This window comes from Chlamydotis macqueenii, chromosome 1 (genome assembly GCF_036417535.1).
Source record: "Chlamydotis macqueenii isolate bChlMac1 chromosome 1, bChlMac1.mat, whole genome shotgun sequence".
Classification (NCBI taxonomy): Eukaryota; Metazoa; Chordata; class Aves; order Otidiformes; family Otididae; genus Chlamydotis; species Chlamydotis macqueenii.
The window spans coordinates 108,984,999-108,997,038 of record NC_141556.1 but is presented as its reverse complement, the minus strand read 5'-3'; the positions used below and the strand labels follow the sequence as shown (position 1 = coordinate 108,997,038).

The following is a 12,040-nucleotide window of genomic DNA, read 5'->3' as shown; positions in this document are numbered from 1 at the left end:
TTTAAGATAAAACAGTACCGTAATGATCTAGCTAAAGGTTTAAATTAACGTAAGACATTTAAAAATATTAGAATAGTAAAATACATATTTATTTACTTCTACTCTACTAGAAAGACCTCCTCAATTCAACTCAAAAATTCAAGTTACTGCAAATAAATACATGTTTATCCTCAGTACTACAAACTACAATGGATTCTTTTATACTTTAGGAAACTGAAAAAAAAAATTGAAACAAAAAGAACAAATGATCTTGTCCTTGTTTTCTTCAAGTATCTTAGATATTCTTTCTTCCCATATGAAATACTTTCTCCCTGTATTTACCTTAGAAAGAGCGTCTTTCCCCTGTGTTTGTCACGGAAGATTACACAGATGATGAGGGTAACTGGCTCCTGCAGGATTAGAGGGGAGCTTTGCTTAAAAGTTTTCACAAACATTCAAATTCAACACCTGTTAGCAATAAAGAAATAAAATTGCTCTTTCACTTTTAATTGTTTTTACCATTATTGAAAAAGGCAAATGAGAAGTCTAAGCTGTTCAAAACCTTGTTTAAAAATACACAGCGCTAAGCAGGCATATTCTTGAGTTTCAAATCAAAGTGCAACAGATGCAAAATGTAAAATCTTTTAAAATGTATCTTGACTCTTTTCATAATATGCATGATCTTTTACCTTAAAAAAGTGATATTTCGCACATCAATAGTTTCAGACCTAAAAAAGGCTCCTTAGTACTGCACTTGTAAGAGTTCAATATTATTAAAAAAAAAAAATTGATAAAAATAAATTAATAGTTTGACAAAGTATGAAGCACTCTAATGTTGAAAACCAAAGAGGAAAACACCCCTAAAAAGATTCTGAATTGAAGGCCAGATTCTATTCATTGTATATTGTGATCCAGTATCTCTCAAGAGTGAAGAACTTTGAAAACTGACAGAACTCTGCCTCTTCTTGCATATGAGATGCCTATATTTATGCCCACTACATTTCTGAATTAATCTGAACTTAATCACTCCTTCCCTCCCTCTGTGTTCTTTTAGCAGTAGATATTTGAATAAACACCACTTGAAAGCCTGAAATGAAAAGTTGAGTGCCGCTCCAATAAAAACATACAAACAAAGAGTCACATATTTTACTGTTCTAACACAAGATGTTTTCTGTGAAGAGTAGGAATCAAAATAGTGTTAGGTAACAGGATTACCTAAAGACGCATTAAATTTCTTTTTCCACAAAATAATTAAGTTTCTTCATTAAAATCAGACAGCATTTCAGTTCTACAAAACAAGCCCTACAGATATTTTCTTTCACTTCCAATAGAAATTTAATTAGGACAGATAAAAGATTTCTGGAGATATTTTGTTGCAACAATAGCAACACATTTCAAGTAAGGAATTAATGTAAGGTTTTATTTCTGATCACTTATGTGACTAAAACACCAGTTTTTAAAAATGAATTAGTTCTTGAGCTTCAGAAATTCTATTTTTTTAAAAAAACCTTCATTTCCTCCACTTAAATCAGTTTCTATAAGCTTTGCTCAAAAGGTGTAATATATTTCTACTGAAAATATTTTTAATTTTTTTTTTCTACGAATAGAAGGAAGGTGCCATTACTGTTTTGCTTCAGAAGCCAGTCCCTCCTATCAGAAAAGACTTGGCATGGCCACACACACAAAAGTGTTCAGGTGCAGTATCATACAGATCAGTAAAGACTATACAAAAAAACATAGTGTATAATACTGTGACAGTTTTTCAATATATTCACATACAGTAATCTCCCACTATCTGTAACTAAACTGGCCATAAATCCTGAAGAACCTTGTCTATAAAATTGAGTCACCCATCAATATACTGTATCTCTTCAAAAATACCCGTATTTTACACTAATATACAAGGTATCTGCTTGCAAACACAGAAGTAGCCATAAATAAAACTTTATTCTTTCATTTCATTTACAAGCTACCAAGTACCATGTATTTACACAGCACTGGACACTTAAAGTAGTTGCAGTCACAAAATGATCCAGACAGCTGTTGATAAAGTAAAGGATCTTAAGATAAAAGCAAAGTAATACTGTAACAGATAAGTGGCAAAAAAAGCAGTTTTGCCATAATGATCAGACTTGCATGTTGCATCAATTCTGGTTGAAACGACTGAGCGCCATGCGATTCTCAGCTTTAATTGTTTGCAGTCTGGCTAAAGTTTGTACAGTCATTTCTCTTTTGCAGTTATTAAAATAAAAAAGTTAAAAACTATAGCAGCAACAAGCAAACCCTGTGACAGGAAGGCAAGGTTTAAGAACTAAAAAAGTTTATACAATGTGCTTAGGAAGGCTGCAGACTTTATCTTCCATCGGCTGGAGTTCGACTGAGTGACAACATGATTCGGGCGTATCTTTCACACAGTTCGTGTGTGGAGTAGGAGGGTAACTTTGGTGGGTCATTGAAACCTTTGATCTCTGTAGAACAATCTAGTAGTTTTGGCAGGAAGTCTGTCAGCTTTTCTTGTAAGTTAGCTGCAAATAAAACAAGAAAAACAAACATAAGCATTTACCTCTGCGTGTGGAGTTCTCCTTTTTCTGCCCAGCAATGACTTTTTTTTTTTTTTAAATTTAATTTATTTTGTGGGAAGAGGAGGAGTTTCACTTGGAATAATCCACCTTCTCCAGGTCTGACAGGAATAACTAGGACATACCAATTCCTAGTAAGAGGTCAACATAAATGCCGCTTCAGATGGTCTAACACCCCAAGTGTTTTCTCATTCAAAAAGCATGTTTCCTTTAAGGCCTAATATCCCAGTGCAATAAATGGAAAAACTGTTTATTTAAATGTGTATGGGATTATTCAAGAGTCAAGGTAGCTCAAAATATATTACCAAGGCACAAAAGACAGAGGCTCAATTCAAGACATTTAAAACATCACATTTATTAAAAAGGTGCACAAGGGCCTTTTACCTTAATGAATAAATGACTTACGTTCCATTTCTTGTCCAAGATAGGAACACCAACGGTTTCTCATATCTTCCACGGCAACAATATCTTTTTCTTCCATTTCATCCACCAGTAGTAATGGCAAACACGGGACAATAAGCTCATTCATAATGATCAAGCCATTATTTACTTCCTGATCATCTCCCGATTCAAACAGTGCCGCAGCATGTTCATTTAGTTTCTTCATAAACCACCACAAAAAAAGGAAAGCCTTTAAGTATACAGCATTTCACATTCTGCCATGCATCAGTTTCTGTTTATTTTAAAGCACAGTCTTCCTACAAGGCTACCTGGTAATTTGTATTAACCACAGTTGCACTTTAACATTTACAGCAATGATGCACATACTCCATTAAACCACTTGATCTCATGCTACTCCTCAAGCCACTTCAATTGATACCTGCCAACTCAATCTTTGCAGCTGTTCTTTTTAAAATTGCAGTCCTATCACCTGCTTTTGTTTTCTTACTATTGCTAAAAATGACATAATCAAGGAAAAAAAACCCCTTGTTTCCTGATGATGCCTTTTCCAATATTTGTCTCCTCATCAAACTGAGGAAACAGGATGAGTGTGCTCAGCAACACTGTCAACTGCTGTTCCTACCTAGTCCTGACATGATGGCAGTGAGCACACTATCTGCAATCATAAAGATGATAATTGATTATTAAGAAGAAAAAAAATGTGAATAATGTTTTTCTTCTTACTTTTGCTTTTTTCCTGACACAAGTCTAAGTATTAGCTTGTTATGAAAGGGGGTTTTGGTTGGTGTTGGTTTTATTTTACATGATGGCAACACTTTTCTACTAATTAATTTTCTTAAAGCTAGGCAGCAAGTTCAACTTTTTGAAACATACTTCACTCTTCACTTACTAGCAAACATTCTCGTCTGTAGTGAGATATGAGCTCTTCATCATGCCCTCTGTATGGGCCTTTGGACAAGAGTTCTTTGTTATTCTGGTAAGCATAGATAAGGTAGAGCAAGGCTTCCATGTAGCTGAAGTAAAGTAAAGAAACAAAAACATTAGATGCAACATCCAGGTACCACCTGTTTCAGGGTAACTACTGTGCTCTTCAAAAGATGGGAAACTCTACTTGCTTGTTTGACTAAGTCCATCCCTCCCCACCAATCTCTTCATAATGTTTTTTGTACCCACACAATTTGGTCTTTAAAGCACATTAAAACAATTTGTTCTATTATCAAGTTAGATCACTTGCACATGAAGTCTGATCCAAAGCTTACTGAAACCAATCAATATAATTTCACTTACTTCAAAAATAGGTTTGGATTAGCCTTGAGTAGACACAAAAATGTAATTTTTCCCATGTGCATTTATGCCATATTAAGTTTATCTTCTGTTGCAATATATATCTTAATAGCATTCTACACCTTAGCAAATAAGATTTAAAATTGTCACTTTTTTTTTTCTAAAAAATAAACAGTGAATTTTTTAGCCTCACTAACTGTAAGTTCTGCCAAACTATTGAAGTCTGAAGTGATAGAAGAAGCCACAATAACATTTGAAAAGCAGAAGTGCTGCTAGAGTATTGATATTTCTGTCTTTAATCTAAATGTAGAAGAGAAATACAAGCCTAACTGGTAAAGAACAAGTAACAGAGGACCTAAGAACCTAACATTTCATAATCAACAGAGATCCCTTCATGCACAGATTAACAATCTCCCCTCACACTGCTGCATACTGTTTCCAGCAAACACCTTAAATTGTTAATTCTTCACCTTACAGAAGCCCAGTTATGACAGACAGACATTAAAAGCACTTCAGGCAGCTACCCTAAAAACAAGCAGTCAGAAATCTCATTTTTCTTCAAATTAAAAAAAAAAAAAAAAAACAACCAACCAACCAAACAAACAAAAAAACTAGGAAGAGAAATTTCCTAACGGAGTGGTTAGAGAAACAGTACATTGTGCACTCACTCACTTCTAGTGAGAACAGGAGGTCATGGTTAAACTACCAAAATCAAACCACCAAACTACTAAAAACAACTAAGAATTATGTGTGAGCACACAGGGCATACCTGAAAAATACATGTTAGAGTTTTCCAAAGTAGGCAAACTCAAGACTTACAGTAATATCTCCCAATAAGACAACATAAAAAGAAGGGAAAAGGCTACTTGAAATAGCAATGGTTCCTTAAAGCTTTACCTTCTAATATCCTTGTTTAGAAGAACAAGATTAATCCCAACACTGAAGTTTCAGAATCTACTGTGAAGTCATTTCTTCCGCCATGCGATCTGCTCATAGTCCCTTGCAACCTTAAATATTTATTGCTTAAGTAATATAAGTACAGTCATTGTTCTTCAACTTTTAGTCTCAAAATACAAAGCTGTGCTTTCATTAAAGTAAGGATTCCTATTACCCTCTCCTCAAGTCCATTTCTCCTACCCATGAAAACTCTTCACACCACTGATCAGCAATACAACTGACCAGACAACAGAAAAATTAACGTAGGAGGAAAGGGGAGAAGATGATTGCAAGGAACTGGAATTGCTGCTTATAAAGCCAAAGGAGCAGGACTTTCTCTCCCTTTCCAATCTTAGTTCAGTTATTTGTGAAACTGAAGGTTGAAATTACAGCATCAACAACTCAGCTGATCCAAATTAAAAACTTGCTGCTGGTAGTGGCCTTATTCCCAGTCCCTCTCTTCCTGCTCCTTCCCTCAGTTTTGTGAGCTTTCCCTGAAAAAAAAACATAGTGCCATCTAACAGCAAGGTAAGCTATTTTAAATCACTGTGACTGTACATCAAAGCTTGGAGTCCTTATAAATCTTGAGAGTCTGAGGAATACAACTACAATGTAAATCAGCAAACAGATTCTGCCTTTTCACCCCTGAAGTGCATACAAGCTCCAGCCTATGAAGCTGTAGCCTAAAATCACTGAAGCTGTTCCAGAACTGTGGAGCTCACTGGGTCTAGGCTTTGGAAAAGATGCAGAAAGTAAAGGAAGGCTAAATTTTAGCACTGCTTTGAAAAGGGCATTTCAGTCAAAACTGAAAAACTGTATTGGCTTTTCAAGAAACTTACAAAGGCAACTACTAAGGTTTACCATTTGTTCACTTTTCAGTTGCTACCAGAAGAGCGAGCTGCAGGTAAAACTCCTGCTGAGGTTCATTAGCTCGCTGCGTTCATCTCACCCATAGCGGGTTCCTACTCTACAGTACAGTCAGAGATGATGTGCCTGAAAGACCCTTTCATTCTCTACCTGCAGTGAAAAGGTGGCATTGTCAACCCCCATAAAGGATCATGAGTGAACTCTGAAAGTAAGCATGAAAAAGATACAACTACTTTTTAATGTTGATTTTGTGTTTGTTCAACGTGGTACAATTATTTAAGGAAATCAGACAGCACCTGGAAAAAGGCCAATTTTTGGCTCTCTCTAGAGCCTGTGTGCTGCTAGGTATCAATTAGTGTTATTAAAACTAAGAAAAGGTAGTTGACTGAAGGAGATAGGTTTCTGACAAAAAGCCTCAAAACAGTCCTGCTAATGAAGGTCATATTTCAAAGTCTATGTTTTTATAAATATTTTTAAAATTACATTTTATTATTTCAGTGTTAATAAGGGAATTGAAAGATTTCACCAATTTAGTCTCGTTTTCAGAATAAGGATGGTAGCACTGCCCTCTAGAGTGTACAAGAGGTGAACCTCAGTAAATATCTCAGTCCTTTGGGAACCTGTCGCGGAAACATGAGTGCGTAATTGCAATATACGTCTTTAGTGCAGGTCAATGGATACCCAGATCCTCACCCATCCTCTAAACATGCTTAACTCTAGTCTTACTGTCTTTGTATTAAATACCTCTTGAAGCATTTATGAAATTGCATTTCTTCCCAAAAGGCACAAATGCTACACTTCTTAGGATGTCAGATGCGCCTAATAATACCGTATTTTTTTTTCTGACCAATATCAGAGTATAAAACTGGTCATTATAGGCTTCTTTTCTAAATTAGGAGATGTTTGGTAACAAATGCCTCACCCTAACTCTGCAAATTAATGTAAATAATGGAAAACTATACCCAAACCACTGTTCAGCACAGAACAGAAACCTGTGCTTCCCTCCTTCCCCCTGGCATAATTGGAATATATCATGGCAGGAAGCAGATTAGTGAAAACACTGGTATTTTACACTTGAAGGTGCCGTCCTGGAGTCCCAGTGCCATCTTGTGTTCCTGCCTGCATGCTTAAAATGTGCATGAAGTCCAGGGGTAGCAAGGAAGTTCCTACATACCACACCGATGACAGTGACATTTTTGCCTCCTTAAGGGATCAAGCAATACCAGAGTGTTTATTTTTCAAGTAAGTCAGGCAATATTCTGACCAACTTATGTATATAAGCTGTTTAAGACTGACAAACAGCATATTGCAATTTAGATCATTAATGAATGTATTATTTATTACATGCTAGCAACCAGAAGACAAAGCAAGACTATGGACTCATTGTGTAAGCTACTATACAAAACCACAGCTCATCACAAAGACAAGGCAGTGTCTTTTCCAATCAATTTCCCTGTTTTGTTTGGGGCCTTTCTTTTTTGGGAGCATACAAGACAAGAAAGAGAAATATGAAGCAATTTCCTACACAACATACAGACAAAAATAAATTTTATTCTTATTTTAATTTCCCTGCCTCCTGTGTTATACATGGAAGATGAGTGATTGACTACAGAATTGTTTTCACAATCAAAAATTTGTATCATGTGATAGCTCAATTTTCACACCACAGATGTCAACCACTGGGCTAATCATTTCATTCCTTTGGCTGAGAATGGGAGGTACTTTTGAACAATCCTGTTTCAAAGACTCTTCTGCAGAATGTTTTGAAGCATTTATACTGTAATCACCATCCCTGTTGCACGTGTAGATCAGAGAATAAATTTTAGCTATAGTGCATTAAGTATATCGATGTCACCAATTTTATATAGCCACAATTCCTGACTTGGTTCAAAAAGAGAAGGGAATGAATCACCGTTGCCTCATGGAGCTAAGAAGAATCAGCTACAACTATGATCGTTACGCATGACAGTTTTCCTCAAATATGTTCTTTTTTTTTCCGACCTTTAAAGCTCATCACAGGTAGAATTTTGGCTGAGACAAATGCAGAAGACAAAACTTTGCTTCTGTGGGAAGACCCAATGAAAAAACAGGTGAGATGGGGACTTGACTAATTGTCATTGCTGATGACAGCAGATAAATATACGTGCACATGTGGTGCCAGAGAGGAAATATTTTTATGGCTGGGGGATACCCAGAGCACATAGAGTAGGAGAGAAGGAGGAATATGAGTTCACGTGGAGGATGCTTTGAAAAGAGTCCATGTCTTGATACGACATTGGAAATGGAGATTAAGAACAGGAAGTTGTGGGAAACATTGAGGTAGATAGAAGACTAAAGGCATTAATGGATCAAATAAATGCTTAACTAAAATGAAGAACACATTAAACAATTCTTAATTTTAAAAATAGCTTTGCTTATCAATATTATATTTTACCTTCAAATTGCTCTACTACATTTGAGTTCTATACTACCACTTACCTCTTTTTTTGGAAAAACTCCAATCCTACCATGAGAAACATGGTTGTTTCCCTGAAATTTCTATAGTCTTGATGCCATCTCTGCATATAAGAAAGGGTATATAGAATTTCATCCACAAACATGAAATACATTTATGTATTTATTTATTTTTACACACACACATACACTTTACTTAGTGCTGAATAATCACAGTAAGTGCTAGGGATCCCTAGTTAGCTTGCACATGTGAAAAGTTCTCCCGAATCTGCCCTCAATAAAAAGAAGATTCTTAAATATCTAAAATATTTCCAGATGAGATTATTTTTACAGAATGTATTACCATTTGAAAGGAACACAGAACATCTTGGAGAACCAGTCAGAACTATGACATCCTCTTTTTCTTCTCCAAAAGAGCTGAGAGGCTAGTAGCCTTTTTTTCCTTCCCTACATTACACTTAGTTATTTACTCAAAGTGTTAGAAAGCTTTTTCATACACTATATGAAGCTTAACTTTCAATATGAGAACGACATAGAAAAAGCCTGAACACTTTACATGGGAAGTGACAAAAAAAAAAAAAAAAAAAAAAAAAAAAACCCGAAACACAACAAATGCAATTCAGACTGTGGAGATGTTTATATTGGTGCAGAACATTTCCCTTACTGCATCACCATTTATACAAAGGGACTAAGGGACTACTGGTACACTTTACAGGTAAATGCTCTAAGTGAGAAAGGCGCTTTTACTGCAGTTGGTTAGTAGCCAACTTTCAATTGCTCATTATAGATAAAATAGGGGATAGCAAACCATAATACATAGCCTCCTACAGATTCAACAGAAAGAGTATGAAAAAGGGTCCATGAAATGCCAGCTCACTCTATAGGATAAATACTGATACAATCTTTGAAGAAACCACCAACTATCTGCCTCAGGAGCTTAAAAAGTGACACATATATGCAGGGAAAAAGAAGACACTCCCACTCCCTCACTCTTAAAGCTAAGGCCAGAAGTGTTTATTCTACCTATGCAATGCCATTCAGAAAATGTAACATATTGAGCCTTGTACAGCCTAAAAAAACCGAACAGAAATCCCACTATGAGAGTCCTTTCCCTCCATAGTCTAGGGAGGGCTCATTGTAATGTAGTAGCATCTACTGTAGGTCCTGAAGCCAGCAGGGAGAAACGACAAGTTAAATATTTTTCATTTGTTTATTGAGGGAAAGATTACTCCCACAGTCCTCCTGAACAAGCTGTCTGGACCTAATAGTACAACAATGAGGTATAAGTGTTGCACTGGAATCTGCCAAGCACATAAATATCCACTGTTACAGTGCCTTAATGAACAGTATTATGCAGAGTTGAAACTGATGCTGTAAAACCAGCAACAGACTTAGCTTTTAATATGAGATTAACTATTTTGCAAATCTTAGTCATGATTATTTAATGTCTGAGATTTGCTCTTTTTTCTTTCCAAGTTTTTCTAAATAGCACAAGAGGAAAAATTAAATGCATAAACTGGTTATGTATGGTCTCGGCAAACAAAAGAATCTGATGAGCATCAGAAAATGGGAATGGCTGCAGAGACAGTTGGGAGGAAAAGCACAAATGTGACTGTGTGTGTGACCCAGTTCTCAAGATGCTCAAGGCTGGGCTTAGATCACTCTCACTCCTTCACTGCTAGCTGGTTCTGACTAGAGAAAGTCACTTGGCTCATATGGTTATAAATTACAAAATACTGTTAGTGACATTGTGACAACTTAAGTAGTAAGGACAGACTCAAACTTGACATTTATTTATGGGTCAGCTTTAGATCAACCGATCAGAGCAGCCTTCCTACAAATAAATGGTCTTTCAGTAACCAGTTTTAAATTCTCCATCTAAAACAAGAAGAAATTTGTGAATATAAAATCCAGCTTACTGATAAGTATTTCACATTACTACTTAATTTAAGCATAAAAAATACTGACCTCATATTCCTCCATGTTTACTTCATCTGGCTTTATCATTTCAAGTTTAGCTTGAGCAATCTTCATTATGTTACGGCACCTTAAAAAGCAACAAGAAATCATGGAATATTACTGGAAATTCATAAAGGATATTAACCACACAAAGACAGCAGCCTCAAACAGTATAAGCTACAGCTTTATGCAAAACAGTATGAAAACACTGTGGAAAATGTGTTTTTTATTACGCATGCTACAATCAGCAAGAAATGGCATACTTTTGAAGTACATGTGATAGAGGCCTGTGCTATTGAAGAATTACTACTTGTTTTATTTTGCTAAATTGCCACATGGCCCAGTCTTTCTTTCTAATTTAAAGTTCAGATGACTTGAAACTCCCCGATACTCACTTTGCAAAAGTAACATTAGTGGATTATTCACTACACAGAAATCAGACTAATGTTGTCTACCTTTCAAATTATTTATTTTTTTAAATAAGTAAATATATGAATTTTGAGTGGAAAAGTGACATTGTCTTGCTTTCAAGTAAATTACTCATCTAGCTTTTAAGGCTTTGCTTCAGGGCAGGGAAGAAATACAAATTACACAGCCTTACACAGTGTTTTGAAAGAAGGTACAGAAATCTACACACAGAATTACGAACAACACTGAGTATTTCTCCTTATTCTATACCAAAAGAAACTTAACTTTGTTTACTCTTTTTAGAGAGATTTTTATAAAGGTGATATTTTTTAAAAATATACTTGCAAGCTATTAACTAGCAGAAAAAGCCAAACAAACACATTAGCCTTCCCTCTATTAAACACAATATCTGAATATGAAAGGGGCGTCTCTACACATCAGAGAACATTCGTGAGCACAGGAAATGAGACATGCAGATCTTATTACCTTTCATCAAAGCTAAGATTGTGATCTCCAAACTGTTCCAGTAATGTTCTCTCAATTATTTTCTTTGGTGCCTGGTTTTGGATGAAGTAAACAATTGCATGACGCAAACGGTAATCACATTCAGGTGGTGGATCTTCCTGGGCTAATTTTAGCAAACGTGTGTATTCCAATTTAATTGCCTAAACAATTTTTAAAAATATGCATTATTCTTTCTGGCTTTTAACTCTTAAACATTACAGACAGTAACAGGATAATTCACATCCCATGGCCTTTTGCTTACAAAATGATTTTTTTAACAATTCCATAGTCTACAATTCTAACAAGCCTGAACACATTAAAAAAAAAAAAAAAAAAAACAAAACGAAAAAAAAAACTGCCACCAGACAAATGGTAAAGTTGTTCCTGTCTCTCCACAACTAAGCCTGCCAAAATCCCAGGTAAAGCTTTACTTCAAAAGCAGTCCCAATCCTGTGCTACATCTCCCTGAGAGAAGGTTTATCCAGTCCCTAGAGAGGCTTCTTTAAGGATTTACAGTCCAAAAGCAGTGTAAGATTTCAGACACTTTAGTTCAGGGAATCTTCTAAAATCTCATCAGGTAAAAAAGGTCTCTCTAATACATGGTCAAAATACAAATACACGAATAAAACAAATTCTACAGAAAGTTCAGTGAACATGTATGATTTTGG

The 12,040-nt window shown here is 35.6% G+C and overlaps 1 protein-coding gene across 3 annotated transcripts in view; it reads right to left on the bottom strand.

The window, feature by feature from the left end:
• Positions 1-1,907: 1,907 nt before the first annotated feature.
• USP25 (ubiquitin specific peptidase 25) overlaps positions 1,908-12,040 on the bottom strand; it is a 96,982-nt gene continuing 86,849 nt past the window's right edge. For all 3 annotated transcript variants that reach the window (XM_086763998.1, XM_086764005.1, XM_086764012.1), the window contains 6 exons: positions 11,355-11,533; positions 10,470-10,548; positions 8,526-8,605; positions 3,850-3,973; positions 2,964-3,159; positions 1,908-2,504 (listed from right to left, as the gene is read on the bottom strand). In XM_086763998.1, the coding sequence (XP_086620124.1) occupies positions 2,332-2,504; positions 2,964-3,159; positions 3,850-3,973; positions 8,526-8,605; positions 10,470-10,548; positions 11,355-11,533 (831 nt within the window). In that variant the 3' untranslated portion in view covers positions 1,908-2,331. The remainder of the gene's footprint in view (positions 2,505-2,963; positions 3,160-3,849; positions 3,974-8,525; positions 8,606-10,469; positions 10,549-11,354; positions 11,534-12,040) is intronic.